Genomic DNA, 24,437 nt, shown 5'->3' on the forward strand with positions numbered 1-24,437 from the left:
TTCAACACGGTACCACAGTTCATCAAGTGTAGTGACTGGCGTATTGTGACGAGCCAGTTGCTCGCCCACCATTGACCGGACGTTTTCAATTGGTGAGAGATCTGGAGGATGTGCTGGCCAGGGCAGCAGTCGAACATTTTACGTATCCAGAAAGGCCCGTACAGGACCTGCAACATGCGGTCGTGCATTATCTTGCTGAAATGTAGTGTTTGGCAGGGATCGAATGAAGGGTATAGCCAGGGGTCGTAACACATCTGAAATGTAACGTCCACTGCTCAAAGTGCCGTCAATGCGAACATGAGGGGACCGAGACGTGTAATCAGTGGCACCCTATACCATCACGCCGGGTGGTACGCCAGTATGGCGATGACGAATACACGCTTCCAATGTGCGTTCACCGCGATGTCGCCAAACACGGACGCGACCATCATGATGCTGTAAACAGAACCTGGATTCATCCGAAAAAATGACGTTTTGCCATTCGTGCACCCAGGATCGTCGTTGAGTACACCATCGCAGGCGCTCCTGTCTGTGATGCAGCGTCAAGGGTAACCGCAGCCATGGTCTCCGAGCTGATAGTCCATGCTGCTGCAAACGTCGTCGAACTGTTTGTGCAGATGGTTGTTGTCTTGCAAACGTCCCCATCTGTTGACTCAGGGATCGAGACGTGGCTGCACGATCCGTTACAGCCATGCGGATAAGATGTCTGTCATCCCGACTGCTAGTGATACGGGGCCGTTGGGATCCAGCACGGTGTTCTGTATTACCCTCCTGAACCCACCGATTCCATATTCTGCTACCAGTCACTGGATCTCGACCAACGCGAGCAGCAATGTCGCGATACGATAAACCGCAGTCACGATAGGCTACAATCCGACCTTTATGAAAGTCGGAAACGTGATGGTACGCATTTCTCCTCCTTACACGAGGCATCACAACAACGTTTCACCAGGCAACGCCGGTCAACTACTGTTTGTGTATGAGAAATCGGTTGGAAACTTTCCTCATGTCAGCGCGTTGTAGGTGTCGCCACCGGCGCGAACCTTGTGTGAATGCTCTGAAAAGCTAATCATTTGCATATCACAGCATCTTCTTCCTGTCGGTTAAATTTCGCATCTGTAGCACGTCATCTTCGTTGTGTAGCAGTTTTAATGGCCAGTAGTGTACTTTAGTCCAGGTACCTGCAGTGCGTGACACTCCATGAGAGTCAAAGTCACTCTTGCGTTAAATTTTTAATAACGTCATGTCTACGTAAATGATTCGTTGTGATACGTTTTTCAACAGATCTCGAGGAAAGGAAGTACGTTAACGAATAAAAAATATAAGGTGCTGACGTTCGTATCTTTGTAACGAAGTTACAAGGAACTGGTTAATGTATGACTGACGGGTAAACAACATTTCCTTGACACGTTTTTTATATGGCTTTTGAACAAAACGTTATCTGGGATGATCAAGATAAATGGGACGTCCTGTAAGGGCGTGACACTTACACGATACTCGACCTTCATTTTTTACTACCGCCTGATTTCCACTTTACCCAAGGTGTATTTTATCCGTATAAGTAAGATTTCATATAATCGAAACTAGCCAACATGAGCCAGAGGGTTAGAAGATATCATTTTTAGCTTCCATAGTCTTTCATTTAGCAACGGCATCGCGTTAAAGTTGGGCGAGGGAGGCACAAACGCGGGGACTACCGTCACATGACGCTTAGGCCTTCAAAGGTGGCCTTGTTCCGTCGTGTACTGGTAACAGCCTGCCAGAGCCAACACGACCGGAAGACTATGCCGTCTGTCTGCTGGCAACCCTCGGCCCTGTTTGCTGCCGCCTATTGTTGCTCGCTATCCGGACTGATATCAGGGGACACAAAAGCGGGGATCAACATACGTACTATAGATAGAATCAGTTTGCTCTGTGGTCCCACATAAACGGTCACGGTACAGCTAGATGTCTCTTTACAGTGATATGAGAAATTGGCGCACAGACAAATGTCCGGTTCGTACTAGTTTAGACATACAATGAGGGAACAAAAGCCATAGGTACTCCTTTTGCCCAGCGAAGTGCAGCTACTTGACGCGCCGGAAGTTCCCTGCAGAAATAATGAGCTATGCAGTCGTCCATAATTGCGAAAGTGTTGCCGGTGCAGGATTTTGTGCACGAACTGACCTCTCAATTTTGTCCCATAAATGTTCGATGGGATTCATGCCGGACGAGCTGGGTGCCCAAGTCATTCACTCGAGCTGTCCAGAATGTTCTTCAAACCAATCGCGAACAATTGCGCATTGTCATCCATAAAAATTTCATCGTTGTTTGGGAACTTGACGTCCATGAATGGCTGCAAGTAGCCGAACGTAACTATTTCCAGTCAATGATCGGTTCAGTTTGACCAGAGGACCCAGTCTAGTCCCTGTAAACACAGGTCACACCATTATGGAGCCGGCACCAGCTTGAACAGTGCCTTGTTAACAACTTGGGTCTATGGTTTCAGTGGGGTCTACGCAACATTGGAACACTGCCATCAGCTCTTACCAACTGAAGTGTGAACTCTTCTGACCAGACAACGGTTTGCCAGTTGTCTTCTGTCCCACCGATTTCATCACGAGCCCAGGAGATGCGCTCCAGCAATCTCGCGCTGTCAGCAAAGGCAGTCGAGTCGGTCGTCTGATCCTATAGCCCATTAACGTCAAATTTCGCCACGCTGTCCTAGCTATTACGTTCGTCATACGTTCCCAACTGATTCCTGCAGACACTTCATGCCGTGTTTTTTGTCTATTAGCACTGACAACTCTACGCAAACGCCGCTGCTTTCGATCGTTAAGTGAAGGCCGTAGGCCAGTGTGTTTCCCGTGGTGAGAGGCAACGCCTGTCATTCGGTATTCTCGGCACACTCTTGACACTGTGAATATCGGAATATTGTATTCCCTAACGATTTTCGAAATGGAATGTCCCATGCGTCTAGAGCTAACTACGCGGTCAAAGTCTGTTGATTCCAGTCATGCAGCCATAAGCATATCGGAAACCTTTTCACATGAAGCACCTGAACACAAGTGACAGCCATGCCAATCCAGTGCCCTTTTATACCTTGTTTGCGCGATACTACCGTCGTCTGTATATGTGCATATCTTTGTCCCACGATTTTGTCACCACTGTGTAAACTTATGTGTCCTATACATAATTTACGTGAAAGAATGTAATTACGTAGAACAACTCATAGCAGGCCAGCTGCAGCATCCAAACTGCTGTCGAGATTGTACCACTGAAGATACGTGTAATTTGCCAGCTGAAGATGGGTGCAAACCCGAAATGCATATGGCATAAATAAAACGCATTAAAAAGTGGCTGGTTGCTGTATTTTCATAGTGAAATATCATTATCCACGGCCACGGAGCTCAACAGTCCAAATAAAATGGACAAATTGTTATTAACTCATAGCATGCTTAACGTAATTAATTTTGATGTGTGTGTTGCAAGCTGCCTGTATAGTTTTGCGAGTATACGGCACTGAAACGCACCTAATTTTAGTTGCAACGATAAGAAGGCTACAGTTTTACGAGATAAATATCCACATTTAAGTTCGTCAATAAAGTAAAAGGAGTTATCAAAAATTTAAATCATAAGCTTGTTTTATTGAGTCGGAGTTACTACCTATAAGGTATTTTGTCACCTCAGTGTATTTTTACGAGTCCTATACATATTTTACACGAGATAATGTAATGATGTACAACAACTTGGTTTATAGCACATTTAACAGAGTTAATTTTGTTGTATGTCTACATGCTGCCTGTATAGTTCTGCATGTATACGGTAGCGGAACATAGCTAACTTTAGTAACAGCGATAAAAAGGTTCTCATTTTACGAGATAAATATCCACATAAATATTTGTCGATGGAATGAGAGGAGTTATAAAAAATTTAAGTTAGCTGTTTGTTCTCTTAAGTTGGCTTTACTATCAGATATTTTGTGTCACAGGTTAGCTGATCAAAACCATTATTCATTTAACGAGGTAACATGTTTCTGAGGCGATGTTAGGTGGGTCATATGGAATCAAAACAGATGTAATGAAAAAAAAAAAAACCAGCAATCATTCGCCGTCCCATTGGTTTTTTATTACTCACGCATATGAAGATTTCAGCTACAAATAGCCACCTTCAGTGCGTTTGAGTGAGATGTAATCCAACAGACTCCCTGCAGCATGTATTGCCATATGACTTTACTGGTGTACAGGTAGAAGGAAACTGCCTGTACTCCAGTGAAGTCATATGACGATATATGCTGCCGGGATTCTGTTGAATTATAGCTCACTCAAATACACAGAAGATGGCTATTTATAGCTGAAATCTGGAGATTCAAGAATAATAAAAAACTAATGGGATTGCGACAGACTACTGTATTTCTATCGCTCAATATAATAACGGTTCCATTTGGACTCAATGTTGGTCAACAATGTCATCACTTATTCTGTATGCACTCCAGTGTGATGATATATCTCACATATAGTGCCGGAAGTAATGAGATTCGCCAATAGAAACTCAGTTCAATATTATCCCGAACTTTTCTTCGCGCTCAAAGCACTTTTATATCCTCTGATCCCCTTTCTCGAAGAAAGAAATAAGAAAGGGGGAAGATTAAGATACTGAATTATTTACCATATAATATCCTTGAGCTCCCCTTAATTTTGTTGGTAACAGTCTCTCACATAACACAGTCTACCTACATTACTAACAAAAAACATTTATCCACGGCAAGAGCTGTAATTTATTCAGAAATCGACCTGCAAAGTGGCTACAATATTTATGTGATGGCCGCAGTGACTCAGTGTATCGAGCTACCTAAGTAAGGATTGTAGCTGGTTTTACTTACTTATCTCACAGCAATACATACTTGATCTCAAGTTTTCAGCTCAACTGCTCTATCGGAGGGCTATTTACATTTTTATGTGTTTTTCAGAAAGGGTAGCAGTATATTTTTTACAACATGTTGATACTTTTCTGTTTCGAAAAGCTCGTTGCAACATAGTCCTCCGAAAAAATTCTCGTTCCTTACGTTTCTTCCAGAATTAATTTATAGCTTCTACTCGTCGGTCACTGATTACTATTCTCTGGAATGCCACATGCATTGTTGTAGAAATGAATGTATAGTAACACCCAAAACCACGAATATATCATAACGTTTCATCCAATGCGTTTCCTTCCCCTGTTCGTCTCCCCGGCATTTTTCTCAAAAAAAGTAAAAGTGCGCAAAGAAATACTTGTTTGTGCAAATGTTCTACTTGTATTTGCAATCTTCTCCGAACGAGAATACAGTATGTAGCTCCTTGAATCATCCCGTCCCCTTAAGGGGTTGCACAGAGAGAGAATACCTATACTGTTCAAGCGACCCATAAATTTCCCTTGTTTTCAGAATGAATATGGACGAGATGCACATGTCCGGAGACGAGCTCCAAATTCTGTTCGGACGGAATGTTTTAGATATCTGTAGGTCTGCTTTAAACATTTTACGTTAATGCTTTCTTCACGAAGTCTGCGGTAAATTATATGCTGCTCCCTGTGCTGGTTGGTCGTAGGTTTCCTCTCCAGCCGTATTCTTCGTCAGTCACCTCGCAGAGTCGATCAATATCTCAATTCGCCGCAGAGATTTTTATATCGTACCGAAGATTTACCGTTAAATGTCATATTTCTATGTTAAATACGTCCCTCCACACCAGGGCAAATCGATCGGCACGAGGTTTTGCAGTGATTATTTACGCTAAGTAATATTCTGTAATTGTTTATGAACATCACGATATGGCTATCCCAGACGATTTCCAGATGACTGCAGACCACGAGAAATCATTTCAAGAAGCAATCCAAGGTACGACTATCGAGACCGGTGGTTGATAATGCCCCCCCGAAGAGTCTTACAGCTGGCGTAATGCCATCAGTTAACGGACCTGCGCTGCTTGCGTTCACAAATATCTGTCCGTCCGTCGCCTGGCCGATGTCAACTTTCATATCATTCTGTCCGATATTGAACGAGTAAATCTTAGGTTATCGTCGGTGAGTAAATTTATTTACTGTCCCTCGAGTCGTCCAGTCGTCAAATAACCGATGATAACACGCTTGCTGAATTAACATCTTGGACTAGAGTAATTATAAGAACCAGTGTACCATTAACACGTCGACATCGATGCAGAACACTGTTTTTTTTTCTGTACCACCATATGTGCGATAGGTTGTCCATGATTAGCTAAACCGGTTTCCGCCAATACTAGGACGGTTCCTTAAAAACGCTTTGGCACCTTAATTTCCTTGCTCCTATGAGGCAAACTGCTTAATTTCGCGATCTCAATGTCGATTTGGCTTGTGGTGTACAAAACAATACCCATCACGACAACGTCTACTTATCAGAGACTGTGGTGGTACACATCGGTGACACTCGGCACAAACAGTCTCCATCTCACGTCTGTGTCCTGGGAAAAGCACAGAACGGAAAAGAACAAAAAGAGATACGTGTCAGGTAACGTGACACACATGAGCGTCATTCAACGGTAAGCTGTTTTGAAACAGAACGAGATCAACTTAAGGACACACACGTACCTACAATTAGTTCCATTTATAGTTCCCGAGGATTCATATGATCCAAAAGGCTCCTTTTCAGTCTTAGAAGTACATAACTAGACTCTTGCGACTTACTCCTTCCAGACACATGAACCGTACTCAACAACATGTCAGAAAGCGACACTATTGCTGTCCTCTTACTAGATGCAATCACTTTCCCAAAATTCTGTCGCTTTCTCAAATGATTTCTTGCTGATCCTTATTCGTGAGCCGGCCGGAGTGGCCGTGCGGTTCTAGGCGCTACAGTCTGGAACCGAGCGACAGCTACGGTCGCAGGTTCGAATCCTGACTCGGGCATGGATGTGTGTGATGTCCTTAGGTTAGTTAGGTTTAATAAGTTCTAAGTTCTAGGCGACTGATGACCTCAGAAATTAAGTCGCATAGTGCTCAGAGCCATTTGAGCCTTATTCGTGTTATACAATGTGTTACGTAGCTTGTCGTTCTAAAGATACCAGGCATGTAACTAAAACACATAGAACCGAATTCGATGTTCGAGGATGCCCTCTACTAAGGATTAACACACTACTCTCAACGGGTATTTGTTTTCATGCTTGCTGAAACATCCCCACTGTTGTTATCGTCTTTCTTTCCAAACCAGACCTGGCCTGTAACCGATATTCTATTACTGAGCTTTGATTAACGCTGAGAGTAGGACAGTTCAGCAGATCTACCTATTTTCTTAGAATCACGGTGCGTTAGTTCTTGGTTTGTGGATAGGATTTCGTCAATCTCGTACAGAAATGGTCAGATGTCAAAAACTGTTGCCACAACATCTCCGTTCATTTTGATACAAACCAACATGCGTCGTTATATCCCAAATCAGGGAAAACATCCTTAAACCATCGACTCATTCTCACAGAATTTCACAGTCGACACAGCTCCATCACATAGTTAATGCCATTTTCTCGTTATCCATCAGGTCCCCTAACTGTTTTTAGCCAGCCAGAGTGGCCGAGCGGTTCTAGGCGCTACAGTCTGGAACCGCGAGACCGCTACAGTCGCAGGTTCGAATCCTGTCTAGAGCATGGATGTGTGTGATGTCCTTAGGTTAGTTAGGTTTACGTAGTTCTAAGTTCTAGGGGAGTGATGACCTCAGAAGCTAAGTCTCATAGTGCTCAGAGCCATTTGAACCATTTTATTAAATTGTTTATAGAGTGCAATATTATGTCACACTACATAAAATCGTCTTATGGCTCAACGTACAAACGATACCGTTGTTTGCAAAGCTTTAAGGTTGATTGAGCTACCTTTTTTGCGATAATTGTGTTCTCGATTTTACATGACGGTCGAAATTGAACCCAAGCACCTATCGACAGGTTGTTCGCCACTTATTTTTCTGCTTGAGTTTCGATGGAGGTCTCGCTAAAATCTCTGACGAAGGTTTTTGAAGGGATTTCTTATAATTTGAATTTGAAAGTATGGTACATTTAGAAATCAGTGGTCCCTCTGTTAGTCCCTGAGACGCACCAGCCCTATTAGGAGTAGCACGTCCCAATGTGTTTACTTCAGAATAATACACTGTGCGATCATAAGTATTCGGACACTCCCAAAAACATACGCTTTTCATATTAGGTGCATTGTGCTGCCACGTACTGCCAGATACTCCGCATCAGCGATCTCAGTAGTTATTAGACATCGTCAAAGAGCAGAATGGGGCGCTCCGCGGAACTCACGGACTTCGAACGTGGTCAGGTGATTGAATGTCACTTGTGTCATACGTCTGTACGCGAGATTTCTACACTCCTAAGCATCCCTCGGTCCACTGTTTCCGATGTGATAGTTAAATGGAAACGTGAAGGGACACGTACAGCACAGAAGCGCACACGCTGACATCGTCTCTTGATTGACAGAGACCGCCAACAGTTGAAGAGGGTCGTAATGTATAATAGGCAGACATCTATCCAGACCATCACACAGGAATTAAAAACTTCATCAGGACCCACTGCAAGTACTACGACAGTTAGGCGGGGGGTGAGAAAACTTTGATTTCATGGTTGAGCGGCTGCTCGTAAACCACACATCACGCCGATGAATGCCAAACGATGCCTCGCTTGGTGAAAGGAGCCTGCACAGAATCCTGACCGAAATCCTATAGAACACCTTTGGGATGTTTTGGAACGCCGACTTCGTGCCAGGACTCACCGACCGACATCAGTACCTCTCCTCAGTGCAACACTCCGTGAAGAAAGGGCTGCCATACCCCAAGAAACCTTCCAGCACCTGATTGAACGTATGCCTGCGAGAGTAGAAGCTGTCAACAAGGCTAAGGGTGGGGCAACACCATATTGAATTCCAGAATTACCGGTGGAGGGTGCCACGAACTTGTAAATTTTCTGGTAGGTGTCCGGATACTTTTGATCACGTAGTGTATATTTAGTAGGACAGCTTTGCTTACGTAACTTCTCTGGAATCTGTTGGGCTCTTAGGCTCTTACATTCACGTTCTGTGTAAATATTTTCAACTCTCGTCACAACTTTTTGTTTGTTTCCTAGAAGCACACATCATCCATGAATAGATGCCAATGTTTGTATTTTCATCTTCCTTCGACCTATTCCCATACGTAGTAACATACCGGATACGAACGATTTTTTATCTGTGTGTCGTATTGTGACATACAATATACCTTCTGGTACTGTTGAAGAACGGAACCTACCTGTTCAATTTATTCCACAGTTTCGAAATTATCGTGAACGAAGAGAGGAAAATGTAAGTAATGCACAGATAAACCAATACAAGGTCGAACCTACTCACACAACTTCGTCTTAAAGATAGTGCTGAACAGAGCTTTGATCTTTTAATATGTTTCCATCAAGGTAGTTAATATTTTAAGAACCACCCGTTGAAGGGTGAGACTACTAATAAAACAAATAATACACGACCTGCGTTGCTTTATCCTTACATTAATGAATAACGACCTAAGTCTTCCCTGCAGGCAATGCCTGCATCTGCGAGAGGGTCATGTGTTTCAGATGGTCGTTTCTTCCTAAATCACAGTTGTCGTTTCATGCAAATACTTCCTTTCTTAAACAACGTCACGTCGTGTACGTCGGCTGCTGTTTGAAACAAAAAAGATCGTCTTGTGCCGACAAGACGAATTCGGGTTAATTTTACCCCGTCGTAATCACACACGTTGCCGGCTAGCGTGTAGCCGACAAGGAAGCGGTAGTAGCAGCTGAGGGACAGCAGAATCAGAGACTGATGTCTTGAATGGAATTTGACGTCGGCTAGTACGATAGCCTCTCACAATCTGAATTCGGCAGTGGCTATGTCTGTCCGAGTCGAAGCCTAGGCTTACATTTATTGTAAGGATATTTATGCTGTACTGCGTCCTTGGGGGTACTGGTAATGGTTTTTACTACTGATCAGTGGCTAAAAGTAATCGGTTTCAGTGGCTGCGAAACTTAAACAAGGTGATTCTTCTGGCTCAAAATGGTTCAAATGGCTCTGAGCAATATGGACTCAACAGCTGTGGTCACAAGTCCCCTAGAACTTAGAACTACTTAAACCTAACTAACCTAAGGACATCACACACATCCACGCCCGAGGCAGGATTCGAACCTGCCACCGTAGCGATTCTTCTGGGCTGGTTTACAAGCCGGTGTATCAAACTTGAGGTAGATACAATGATACCCGACGAACTGATGAACTACCAACAAATAGAGGATATTTTCGTCTATAGGCTGTTCAGTCTTTCAGAACTTCATGTTCATTAAAAATTAAAAAAGCGAAAACGACTAATAGCAGTGTTATGTGCCCTGGTCATTGTGTAAGTACAACTTCATTGTACTTAACCAGTAAAACACCATCTGCGCTAGTTTTTAACGCACGTCATTGCTCATGACGTTTTATATCCTGAACTTTGATTCGCAGTATGATATAATTTTTCAAATATATTCAGTGATATGTATGTGCATACTGACTGTAATAAACCATAAGCGTCATCAATGTGCGCATGAGTGAGTGAGCAAGAGGAAAAAAAGAAGAAAAAAGAAACACGCACCACGAACGAATTATCCGCGTGTGACGGAAATCGGTTGGTGTGATGCACATGAACAAATACAATTTCGCAGAATTCGATGATTGGTTCAAGAAAAAGAGCTTCAGAAACTGGGCACGCCAATTACGCGTTGGTTCACCTCTTGCCCTTATAAAAGCAGATATTTGGCTTCCAAATATTGTTTACCTTGATGTTGTAACCTGTAAGTGTCCTAAGATCCGATGATGGTGGCGTTAGTTTCGCCGAAACCGGTAATCACGGAATAAAAAGAATTCCTGCGATCTTGGCTACCAGTTTATTGTTTTACAACCATCTAGATCGCTTCCACATGAGCACAATGTGCTCTCTACAAAATATTTGGCTTCCTATTGATTCACAGTTTTTGGGTGTCATCCTGAGGCATATCGTGCCAAATTCTGTCCAACTGGCGCGTAAAATCGTCAAAATCCCGAACTGGTTGCAGAACTCCGCCCATAATGCTCCAAAAGTTCTCATTTGGAGAGAGATCCGGCGACATTGGTGACCAAGGTAGGGTTTCGTGAGCACGAAGACAACCAATAGAAACTATCGCCGTTTGCGGGCGGGCATTATCTTGCTGAAATGTAAGCCGAGGATGGTTTGCCATGAAAAGCAACAAAACGGAGTGTAGAACATCGTTGACATACCGCTTCTGTAAGGGCGTAACGGATGGCAACCAGAGGGATTTTCCTTGTGAAATAAAATGGCACCACAGACCATGGTTCCTGGTTATCGGGCCGTATGGCGGCGACGATAGAGTTGGTGGCACTCCGTTGCTTGTGGCATTTCCAGACGCGTCTTCGGCCTGGAATCTCATAGAGTTGAGTGTAATTGTCTACAGTTATGAGTGCCGCTTCAGGCGGAGCCCTGTTGAGCATTTTGTTTGTCTGTATTTGTGCCTAATATGTACCGATTTCCACCCAATTTTGGTAATTCCTTCGTGATGTGTGTTTTTATACATAGTTTTTAACTGTAACACTTGTCTTACTACGTTAAACCTTCAACATAAGAATATACCTCCTAATGAGTGGATTATGATAGTAATTTAAAATATTAAATTCGCTCAGTAACTGAATGAAACACTGAAAATAAAATTTTTCTTACTCTTGGAAGCGGTTAGACAGACAATCTGCTACTGGGACTGTTCACCGTACTCCAGTCAGTCATTTATTAATACAGATTAATAAGTGATTCTGGCTTACTACCCAGCTGTTACAGGTCTTTGTCTGAGACCAATCAAATTTATCAATCATCTTCCTCTTTGGGATCAACTTTAGAGTCACCTGACAGGAGTTTCTTGTCCATGCGATCTACTGCCTGGGGGTAGATTCTCTCGCAGCCTCGTGGGCAACACAAGTGGCCTAGGTAAGCAACAATTTCTACCTTTTTGTCTTTTCATTATCACGCAGTGTGAGCCCTAAGAGTTACGTGGATCAAGTCAATTGGGCCACAACTGTTGGGCCACAACTGTTCGGGCACGCTCCCTTCGTACACGGTACAGATATTTGGAGACTCCTCGACTCGTTCGCTTCTGGGATCTTGGGATTCAGCGCCAATTGCGGAGTTTTGCACAGTTTTTATTCGCAGATAACAGCGATTATTTTCTGATTCGTTTTGTTCAGGATCATGATTGAAATTGAGAGGTTAAGATTCTTGGTTGCTATCGACGACCGTGACGCGCTTTCCTTTGGTGTTTGCTCCTGCATGTACTGTCTTCTGAGTGTATTTGGTGTGGTTGGCTGGAGCAGCGGCTGTTCGCCCTCGCTGACTGGGACTCTTCGCTGTGCAGCAACCTCAGCACTGCTGCCGACGCGGCTGAGTAGATACGGCACCTCCCAGGCAGGCGTTTTCGGCCCCAAATGTCGCCACACCACTCTTACCCTGGAAGAAGGTGAGGACGACGGTAGGTCAAGTAGATAGTGAACATGTACGGTAGATTGGCACCGTCTCTTCCCAGAACTGTCTCCCTTCTTGGTGCTTCGTTTCATCTAGTTTCCTTCTTGGTTTCTCTGAGATGAGGCATGCTACCGCCCGTAGTGAACTTTGGTTCCTATATGTGTACGTTGTAGATTGCATGATGTATAAGAGTAGAACTGTACTTTGGTTGTGTGTGAATTACGTCATCGTCAAACCCTTTGTTAATTAATATGTAATGTATAACTATGTGTGGTAGTGTGGCGACATGAGAGGAATTTGTGAAGGAGCGCGTTGCGTCGAGTCCCGTATGAGTTCGAGTTTGGTGTGCATCTGCACTGAAGGGATCACTGGCTGTCACTGTCGCTAGCACGTAAGGCATCCGTGATCGAATCTTGGTCTGGCGCAAATTTTTAACTTGCCCCATTGATATGAAGTAATGCCCACTGGCAGCTAATGCCTTTAATTGCGTTGTGTCTTGTAGCATTGATTAACTTGCAATTTGCGTAGTCATCTTGGGCTGCAGTATCTGTGCACCTGATCATTATCTTTTTATCAGATATTTGAATCTCGTCCGCAGCTCGTGGTATAGTGGCTAGTGTTGCTGCCTCTGGAGCACGAGGTCCCGGGTTCGATTCCCGTCCGGGTCGGGGCTTTTCTCCGCCCGGGGACATTTATCATCATCATCATCATTCGTGACAGTTGCTAGATTGAACTGAGTTAAAAATTCGACTGTGCAAAAATTGGGACTTTGTACAGGCGCTGATGAACGCGTAGTTCAGCGCCCACGAACCAAACATCATCATCATTAGCTTCCCTCTTCAATATTTATACCCAAAAAATCCCCCCATTACCTATTTTACGATTCCTTGATGTCTCAGGATGTGTCTTGTCAACTGATCCCTTACTTTAGTCAAGCTGTATCATCAATTTTTCCCAATTTCTCTTCAGTATATTCTCACTAGTTAAGCAATCTGCCCATCCAATCTTCAGCATTCTTCTGTAGTATCACACTTCAAAACCTTCTATTATTTTCTTGAATAAACTGCTTATAAACCACATTTCATTTGTGTACAAGGCTGCACTTCATACTAAAAATTTCATATCTAAATTTGAATTTCATGTTAATATATTTCTCTATTACAAAAATGCTTTTTTTTACTGTTCATTTCATACATTCTATATTATGGAAATCACCTGTAACTGTTTTGCACAAATAGAAAAAGAATGGTTCAAATGGCTCTGAGCACTATGCGACTTAACTTCTGAGGTCATCAGTCGCCTAGAACTTAGAACTAATAAAACGTAACTAACCTAAGGACATCACACACATCCATGCCCGAGGCAGTATTCGAACCTGCGACCGTAGCGGTCGCTCGGCTCCAGACTGCAGCGCCCAGAACCGCACGGCCACTCCGGCCGGCGCACAAATAGAAAATTGACCTGCTTTTAGCATCTCATTTCCTAATCCAGTTCCTTCGGAAAGGTGTGATATCATACTACAACATTTCATTTTCTTTGTTTTACTTTTCCTGCTATTCATCTCATAATATGTCTTCAAGAAATTGATTACCGGTTCAAGTGATCTTCTAGGCCCTTTATTGTCTTTGATAACATTACAGTGTCATCGACAAACCTCAAAGTTTCGATTATGTCTCCTACAATTTTAATATCCTTTCAAAATTTCTCCTTAGTTTACTTCATAACTTGCTCATTATTAAGATTGAATAACATGTGGGATGCACTACAACCCTGTTTCACTCCCTTTTCAACTATTGGTTTTGTTTCATGACCCTCGACTCTTATATCTGCAATCTGGATTTTGTAAAAATTGTAGATAACCTTCTTTTCCCTGTGCTCATGTCGCTGCTACCTTCACAATTTCAAATAGTGTATTCCTGTCGAAAGCTTTCTAAGTGTTATAGACATTTGTTCGTTTTTCTTCAATATTCAGACGTAAGTCATATGGTATATGTTTACTCGCCTTTGTTATAAAATATCTAATTCAAGGGGAAAATTGTAACATCCGTAAAACGTCCTCCGAAGCGCAAGCTGCTAACACAGTACAACTCGTGGACAGCCGTTTCGAATGCTCGTGACGTGTCCCGTCAGTGTGTTCAGAAATGCTCAGGTACAGCTTCTGATTAGCAGATTTCAAGCCGACGTCCTGGGTGAAATTTCATGCCTCGCACTCACTGAGGGACGGCATGTGACACTGTTGATGATCCGTCCACAGGAGGATGACGTTAACTCGGCTTCCCTTTGATGCTGCTCTAAAGTAGATTACTATATAGGTGGGGAGGTTAGCGTCCACCGTTCTGTCGACGACTGTGTTACGAGAGACAGAGAACGACCTTGGAATTGACTAAGATGAGGTATGGTGCCTGTCGATACGTATTCAAAAGAGCAGTGTATGTGCCACCATCACAGCTCATAATCTTGCTTACCTCATCATTAATACCACAAACACTTCACTATGCATGAACTTTTCACACGCATATACGCTTACACTTCAGTCAGTTACTTGTTCCATTGATCGTATTGACGATAAACGACATGACGAGCAACGTGGCAACAGGACAAACATTAAACACACACACACAGATATATAAGGGGCAATTAAAAAGTTCCCGTGCACAGATCGTACTTTCCGGAATCGCAATGCCAACCAGGCCGAAGAAGCGCCCTGTCCTGCTGGGTGAAGAAGTCCGTAAGTGCCTGCTGCACATGCTCGCACAGTAGAAATCGTCGACCCTTCAACGTCTTTTTTAAGAGACCGAAGGACTGACATTCGCATGGGGAGCGATGAGGACACTAGGGCGGGTGCTCTAGTCTCTCCCATTAGAGTTGCCGTAACTTCTGTGTTACGACATTTGTGACAGGCGGACGCGCGTTATCACGAAGCACCAGCAGCCCTTCTCGAGCACACCTCCACGGTGGTGGTTTTGGACAGACACGCTGCTCCATACACATCCTTTATTCTCCGATGGTTGTCTACCGCTGTTTGTCCTGCAGCAGCCAAAAAAGGAATAACAGCACATTGGTAATGATGTCACCATAGTTCACGTATCCGCATTTTTCTCACGCCCGCCGTAGAGGCAAGAATGCCACACTAATTCCTTGCCTCCATGTCAATGCTTATATACTTGCCCGACGTCGCACCACGTTGCATATATGATGCAGCGACGCCCTTAAACGGAAACATTTTGATCGCGCCTTATAAGAAAGTGTCTGTCCTAAGATTCGTCAGCCGCGTTTTCTCTTGTGTTTAGGTAGATAACTGCAATTTCGTTTCTGCCATGTGTACCTGGAATCCGACGAATTAAATACTGCCCATCCAGTGGTTCATGCAACGCCCAGTGCTGACGGAAAGCGTAGGTTTGTTTCCCGTTCCGAGAAAAATAATTTTAAAGCGGAATTTTACGTGCCCATTTCGATTGTGCGGGCCCAGATTAGTCAAGTCCGATATTGATTTTATCGGCATGTTTCCACAGGGACGGTAAAACACAAAGAATATCCAGTACTGCTTCAGTGACGAGCAGCGCCGTTGCATGGCGGCAACAGTCAGCGCGGGTCAAGGCGGTGTTGTCGCAGTTGGAGTCTTGGCTATTCTTCGTTTTCACTGCCTCTGTTAATACGCGGCGATAAAACGAATATCGGACTAGACTAATCTGGGACCGTTCTATCGAATAGGCACGTAAAATTCCGTTTTAAAAATCATTTTGTTGCTAAAGGGATACAATCCGACGCTTTTCTTCGGCACTCGGCGTCATACGAAAGACGTGATGACCACTATTTGTTTGGCTTGACTCTAGCTACACACTGTAAAAATTTACTTGCAAACATCTGCCCAAACTCTAGACAAAAATGCCTGACGACCCCTGCATAAATACCGGGTGTTCCCCCTAAGAGTCGTCGGGCACATTCTGTCTGTTGTTTCGGCAGATTTTTGGAAATTCTTTCTTGAAACGTGTTGTTGGAATCATTCCAAACAAGCACTGCTCTTCATACACTACTGGCCATTAAAATTACTACACCAATAAGAAATGCAAATGATAAACGGGTATTCATTGGACAAATATATGATACTAGAACTGACATGTGATTACATTTTCACGCAATTTGGGTGCATACATCCTGAGAAATCAGTACCCAGAACAACCACCTCTGGCCGTAATAACGGCCTTGATACGCCTGCGCATTGAGTCAAACAGACCTTGGATGGCGTGTACAGGTACAGCTGCCCATGCAGCTTCAACACGATACCACAGTTCATCAAGAGTAGTGACTGGCGTATTGTGACGAATCAGTTGCTCGGCAACCATTGACCAGACATTTTCACTTGGTGAGAGATCTGGAGAATGTGCTGGCCAGGGCAGCAGTCGAACATTTTACATATCCAGAAAGGCCCGTACAGGACCTGTAACATGCGGTCGTGCATTATCCTGCTGAAATGTAGTGTTTCGGAGGGATCGACTGAAGGGTAGAGCCACGGGTCGTAACACATCTGAAATGTAACGTCCGCTGTTCAAAGTGCCATCAATGCGAACAAGAGGTGACCGAGACGTGTAACCAATGGTACCCCATACCATCACGCCGGGTGGTACGCCAGTATGGCGATGACCAATACACGCTTCCAATGTGCGTTCACCGCGATGTCGCCGAACACGGATGCGACCAGCATGATTTTTGGAAATTTTTGGTAAACAGAACCTGGATTCATCCGAAAAAATGACATTTTGCCATTCGTGCACCCAGGTTCGTCACTGAGTACACCATCGCAGGCGCTCCTGTCTGTGATGCAGCGTCAACGGTAACCGTAGCCATGGTCTCTGAGCTGATAGTCCATGCTGCTGCAAACGTCGTCGAACTGTTGGTGCAGATGGTTGTTGTCTGGCAAACGTTCCCCAACTGCTGACTCAGGGATCGAGACGTGGCTGCGCGATCCGTTACAGCCATGCGGGTAAGATGTCTGTCATCTGGACTGCTAGTGATACGAGGCCGTTGGTATCAAGCACTGTGTTCCGTATTACCCTCCTAAACCCACCGATTCCATATTCTGCTACCAGTCATTGGATCTCGACCAACGCGAGCAGCAACGTCGCGATACGATAAACCTCAATCGCGAAAGTCGGAAACGTGATGGTACGCGTTTCTCCTCCTTACACGAGGCATCACTACAACGTTTCACCAGGCAACGCAGGTCAACTGCTGTTTGTGTATGAGAAATCAGTTGGGAACTTTCCTCTGTCAGCACGTTGTAGGTGTCGCCACCGGCGTCAACCTTGTGTGAATGCTCTGAAAAGCTAATCATTTGCATATCACAGCATCTTCTTCCTGTCGGTTAAATTTCGCGTCTTTAGCACGTCATCTTCGTGGTGTAGCAATTTTAATGGCCAGTAGTGTATGAATGAACTGTTGCAACGTTTTTAATTTACCGCTGTTACCATAAGTTCCTTTCTGTCTTATTATTTCATTGAAATGGCAGACAAATCTTTGATCATTTAAAGCAAATAAAGCATTGTACTTCATTGCTACGTCACTTCGTAGAAATGATTTCAGATTAAGTTTGGTGTCGTTCTACAATACAACGGATGCTTGGCCACGACAGCGTACACGCATATCTTACGTCACGACACACGGCAACGAGGTCAGTATTGTCTCAGCAACGCTGTACCAAATATTATGCCGCATGGTTGTTGCTCTGTTCTGACAGCATTATTAGTAAAACAGGACGGATCGTTTTCCTATTTTCTATGATAACGTGGTATTTGGAACCAACTCAGATTTTAGGAATAGAAATTACTGGTTTCATTATAAAAGGTTCATTTGAAAACAAAAAAAATTAATGATGTTGGTTTGGGTATATTACATTTCTGTTTTGTTCTCGGTGACAAGTGAAAATAAAAAAAAAACACCTCTTATAACCGAGAACAAACAAATGCTGAAAAATTTCGGTCATTCAGAACTAAAATACCCGCATCGGTTTTTCACTGGGCAGTTTTTCCCAATCTAACCGGCCTCTACCATTCGACTCACTGAGACGTCAGCCGCAGAGTTATTTTAATGGTCCCCTTAGTGACGCCGGTAGTTTCCCGCCGCTGCCCAACTCGCCAGCTGACGTGACGGTGTCCGTCTCTTTCCGCAGCGCTGAGGGCGGCGTTCGGGCGGGACCCCGACACGGGCTCGCTGTTCGGCAAGCTGTCGCCGCGCCGCATGCTGGTCGTGTTCTGCGCCGAGCTGCTGGGCACCGCGCTCCTGCTCTTCATGGGCTGCATGGGCACCGTCGCCGGAGTCTCCGACGCGCCCTCCAGCCAGCTGCAGATCTCCATCGCCTTCGGCATGACCGTTGCCTCCATCATTCAGGTCAGTCGCCACCGCAAACGTTCCACCTCTGGTAGCTCTGTAGTACTAGCGCCCTCTGCCACCGCAATATAGGACGGCCAGCGGCAGTGACGCAGCACATTCGCTCTCCGAGTCTCTTCGCACCCTGATGCTACGCAGCTGGTCGCTTGCTCTGTCTTCATCGTTCGTGCTTTAGTACAGAAAGACTTTCCCGTGAGGACATTGTGATAGCTGGAGTCTGTTTCTTGCTGCATCATTTGCATTCATACTTCATTTGTTTGCAAAAATACAAGTTACGTAAATCTTCTGTTAGTTGTTTGCTGATAATTTCTGGGACGGCAGTTGATACACTACTCTGTAGCCCACCTCTCCTGAGTGCTGTGTACGAAGTCGTACACAAGAAGTGAAATATATAAAAATATACAACAGGTAGAATATATCAAAAATGGTTGAAATGGCTCTGAGCACTATGGGACTAACTTCTGAGGTCAGCAGTCCCCCAGAACTAAGAACTACTTAAACCTAACTAGCCTAAGGACATCACACACAACCATGCCCGAGGCAGGATTCGAACCTGCGACCAAAAATATATCAAAATAATATGTTAATGTTATGTAACTACACATGAAATATAATACAGTAGTTAACAGCGGACGAAATGTAACATGTAACTTTTCCCCCACCAGTCGCAAAACACGTGGCTGGATCGCCTCGCAGATGCTGGTAACGATTTATCAGAGGAGTCAGATACAGGAGGCAACGTATTCCTTTCATATCGGTGTCTTCATAATTAAGAACTTGATCTCTCAGTCAATGATACTCGCCAGTGATAAATGGATGTATTTAATCTCATAATGTAGCTGATGTGCTGTAATGCTGTAATCCGTATATCAGTAGTAGCAAATTCCGGGATGCTTTGTTGTAGAAGGTTATAGCTGACATCCTCCATGATTCTCGGACTATTGAAATTATGTTCTGATCCAAATGGCCAGATATAAAAACGCTCAAAAATTTATTTTTCCTCCCATTTCTTCCTCTCACCATTGTCTGTCTCCCGTGTTATCTCTCTTCCTGTTTCCAACTCTTTCACCACTCCCTCTCTCTCGCACTAATCTAACAGCTGATGTATACCACAAAATCATGAATATTCTGTATACTATGGCACCAAAATGTGAAATTTGCTCGAGAAATCCTCGCTGCCGTTGGACAATCCGAAAATGGTACGGTGAGATGAATCATTTATTCAGAAAGTGTGGCGGATTACTTTTTATTTACGAAAACACCCACCATATTCTCAAACTATCATGGATAAAATAACAACTTTTAAACAAAAGGCTTTTTTTTTTTTGAGGCATCAGTCCAACTTCTTCATCTCGGAACAGCACTTGCATTCTACGTCCTGAATTATTTGCTGGATGTACTGCAATTTCTGTTTTACTCCACAATTCTTACCTTCAGCACTTGCCACTAGAACCATGGACGTTATTACCCGATGCCTTAACATATGTCCTTCTTCTTGTCAGTGTTTTCGATATGTTCCTTTGTTTACTGATTCTACAGAGAACCTCCTCAGTCCAACTAATTATCAACATTCTTCTGTAGTAAAACATCTCTAACTCTCCGCTTCTCTTATGTTCCTGTTTTCCCACTATCCTTCATTCATGTGTGTGCTCCAGACGTACATTCTCAAAAAGTTCTTTCTCAAGATATTACTAAGCACAATTTATGGACGACTATAAGCATGTTATAAGTGAGTTTTAATGCTGACTGGTAAAAGCGCTGATATTCATTAACATCGATATCGTGAGGCAGATTTCAAAACATTGATAACACTATTAGAATTAACAGCAAATACGTAGCTAGCGGCAATATGTTAGCAGCCGATGACCCATCTAACTGAATTTAATTTCATAGTAATCGATGGTTCAGGTTTGGTGTAATGAATCATACAGCACAACCAGATTATGCCTTTAGCTTTCTGCAGATGACTTCCGTGACGCCCTGTAACAATTTTTCTTCTTCGGGAAGGTCATAGCAAGTTTTTCTGCCTTCTTCAGCTTGGTATAATTTGCTGTGTACCCTACTACCACACTGGATGTCGTTACTGCATTTATGATTTGACAACAACTCAAACAACTGCATACATATGAACGTAGTAATTCAACCAGTTACCATGCTACGTCAAACACAAATGACCGACAAAACTCCCGTCAGCCAGTGATATCCTTCGTATTGACTACACTGGCGTAGCATTGCCACAGATATAGCGGTCCTTTGGAATAAGTAGCTCTAAATCCAACATTAATTTATAATTAATATAATACAAACGCCATTTTCCCCACGAGTCGCAGAACACATGGCTGGTTCGCCTCGCAGGTAAAGATTTATCAGAGGAATCACGTATTCCTTTCATATAGCTGTCTCCATAATTAAGAACTTCACCTCTCACTGAACGATACATGTCACTGACAACGGGGTGGATTTAATCTCATAATGCATCTGATGTGCTGAAATCCGTATATCAGTTGCAGCGAATTCCGGGATGGTTCCTTCTACAAGTTTGTAGCTGACATCCTCCATGATTCTCGGACTACTGAAATTGTGTTCTGACCGAAGTGTCTCGATACGAAAACCGTAACAAATTTATTTCTCCACCCTTTCCTTCCGCCCACCTTTCTACATCTACATTTACACCTACATGGTTTCTCTGCAATTCACACTTACGTGCCTGGCATAGGGTTCATCGAACCATTTTCATACAACTTCTCTAAAATTCCACTCTCGAATGGCGCGTGGGAAAAAGGGAACACCTAAATCTTTCCGTTAGAGCTCTGATTTCTCTCATTTTATTATGATGATCATTTAACCGTACGTAGGTGGGTGTCAACAAAATATTTCCGCATTCGGAAGAGAAAGTTGTGATAGAAATTTCGTTAATAGATCTCGCCGCAAAGAAAACCGCCTTTGTTTCAGTGACTGCCATCCCAACTCGCGTATCATATCAGTAACACTGTCCCACCTATTACGCGATAACACGAAACGAGCTGCCCTTCTTTGCACTTTTTCGATGTCATCCGTCAATCCTGCCTGGTAAGGATCCCATACCGCGCAGCAATATTCCAGCAGAGGACGGAAAAAGTGTAATGTAGGCTGTCTCTTTAGCGGGCTTGTCGCATCTTCTAAGTGTTCTGCCAACAAAACGCAGTCTTTGTTTCGCCTTCCCCTCAATATTATCTATATTGTCTTTCCAATTTAAGTTGTTCGTAATTGTAATTCCTAGGTATTTAGTAGAATTGACAGCCCTTACATTTGTGCGATTTATCGTATACCCAAAATTTATCGGATTTCTTTTAGTACCCATGTGGATGAACTCGCAATTTTCTTTGTTTAGTGCGAATTGCCACTTTTCGCACCATACAGAAATTCTCTCTAGATCATTTTGTAATTGGAATTGATCGTCTGATGATTTTACTAGACGGTAAATTACAGCGTCATCTGCAAACATTGTAAGGGGGCTGCTCAGATTATCACCTAGATCATTTATGTAAATCAGGAACAGCAGAGGGCCTATGACACTACCTTGCGGAACGCCAGATATCACTTCTGTTCTACTTGATGATTTACCGTCTATCACTACGAACTGTGACCTCTCTGAGAGAAAATCACGAATCCGGTCACACAACTGAGACGCTACTCCATATGCAAGCAATTTGATTAACAGTCGCTTGTGAGGTACGGTATCAAAAGCCTTCTGGAAATCTAGGAATATGGAATCGATCTGATATCCCTTGTCGACAGCACTCATTACTTCATGGGAATAAAGAGCTAGCTGTGTTGCACAAGAACGATACTTTCTGAATCCTTGTTAGTTATATATCAAAATGTCATTTTCTTCGAGGTGATTCATAATGTTCGAGTGCAGTGTATGCTCCAAAATCCAACTGCCAATTGAGATCAGTGATATGGGTCTGTAATTCGATGGGTTACTCCCATTTCCTTTCTTGAATAATGGTGTGACCTGTGCAACTTTCCAGTCTTTAAGAGCAGACCTTTTGTCAAGTGAGTGGTTGTATATGATTGCTAAGAAAGGCGCTATTGTGTCTGCATGCTCTGAAAGGGACCTGATTGGTATACCATCTGGACCGGAAGACTTGCCTTTCTTAAGTGATTTCAGTTGTTTCGCAACACCTAAGATATCTGCTTTTGTCACTCATGCTAACAGCTGTCTCCCATGTCACCTCTCTACGTGTTTCCAACCTCTTCAACTCTTCTTCTCTGTCACAGTCAGTTTATCTTGTGCACAGTGGAGGCTGTATGACAGTATGATGATTGCCTTCTGTCAGAAAGAAACGGATTTGTGTTATTTGGCTATTTCGTCGTGAAGACATAAACAACGTCTGCGTAGGAATTGTCCTGCACAGGTAGGGTAATGAAGAAAGGGAATAATCTATTCCGAAACGGCTGGCTCAATTAACGTGCTAAAATTTCTGTTCATGACAAATTACAGTGACAAGTACTCATTTGTCGGGAAGCATGGAACTTATGAAGATCGAGAGACAAATTCCTTTGAACACATTTCTAATTCCCCCATCATGGGAGCGGGATCTCAAGTAAAAAAAGGGGGGCTCTTAACGATTAAAATTTAGGGAAATACTTAAAATATTAAAAGAGGTTAAAATGAGGAATTAAAATGTGAAAAACTGTGTTGATGAAAGTACTGATGTTCACAACGAGGTGTCTGTACGCTGCTGGTAAATGTAAATGGGTGGGTGTGTTGCTACATGTTAAGTAAAGTAATATTAGGTATCAGGAACTTGGTACTGAATTTAGGGTGAGTGGAAAGGTTCGTTGGATGTGCGTGATATTGGGGTAGATTTAGAGTGGAATATAGAGCACCGATTTTTTTGGAAAGGATATGAAAGAAAGGACTATATCTAATAGGAAGGATATATTTCTGTGCGAATTTCTGAAACTAGAAATGAGAATCGGTTACAAGTTTCTTTCTAAGAGGACATAGATAATGTGGAGTTGAAGAAATCCTCATGTTGGCAGAGGCGCAGCACTGTCCGATTTGTTCAAATGGTTCAAATGGCTCTAAGCACTATGGGACTTAGCATTTGAGGTCATGAGTCCCCTAGACTTAGATCTACTTAAACCTAACTAACCTAAGGACATCACATACATCCATGTCCGAGGCAGGATTCGAACCTGCGACCGTAAGAGCAGCGCGGTTCCGGACTGAAGCGCCTAGAACCGCTCGGCCACAGGTGCCGGCGGTGTCCGATTTGTGTAAGTAGTGGGGCACAATAGTTACTCGATGTACACATTCAAAGGATACATGAAATTCTGTAGAATTTTTAGGATAAGGCTGGTCGGTGCATCAGGCAAACAGTTATTAATCAGGCGCACAAATTCGGTACGGATCAAGCTCACCTTTATTTCGCACTGTATGTCTCAAAACGTAGAGCTGGTTATTTGTATCATTCTTGAGTTCATTTCGAGCGCTTGTATCGACTGGGTCAGCAGCTGAACACAGAAGCTAGACGTCGTATTGTTTGCGAGTACT

The 24,437-nt window shown here is 43.5% G+C and overlaps 1 protein-coding gene across 2 annotated transcripts in view; it reads left to right on the top strand.

The window, feature by feature from the left end:
• The window catches only part of LOC124544669 (aquaporin AQPAn.G-like), a 197,466-nt gene that overhangs the window by 138,833 nt on the left and 34,196 nt on the right, over nt 1–24,437 (top strand). For both annotated transcript variants that reach the window (XM_047123288.1, XM_047123289.1), the window contains exon 3: nt 18,675–18,892. In XM_047123288.1, coding sequence (XP_046979244.1) covers nt 18,675–18,892 — 218 coding nt within the window. The remainder of the gene's footprint in view (nt 1–18,674; nt 18,893–24,437) is intronic.

The sequence above is a fragment of the Schistocerca americana genome, chromosome 8 (assembly GCF_021461395.2).
Source record: "Schistocerca americana isolate TAMUIC-IGC-003095 chromosome 8, iqSchAmer2.1, whole genome shotgun sequence".
Lineage (NCBI taxonomy): Eukaryota > Metazoa > Arthropoda > Insecta > Orthoptera > Acrididae > Schistocerca > Schistocerca americana.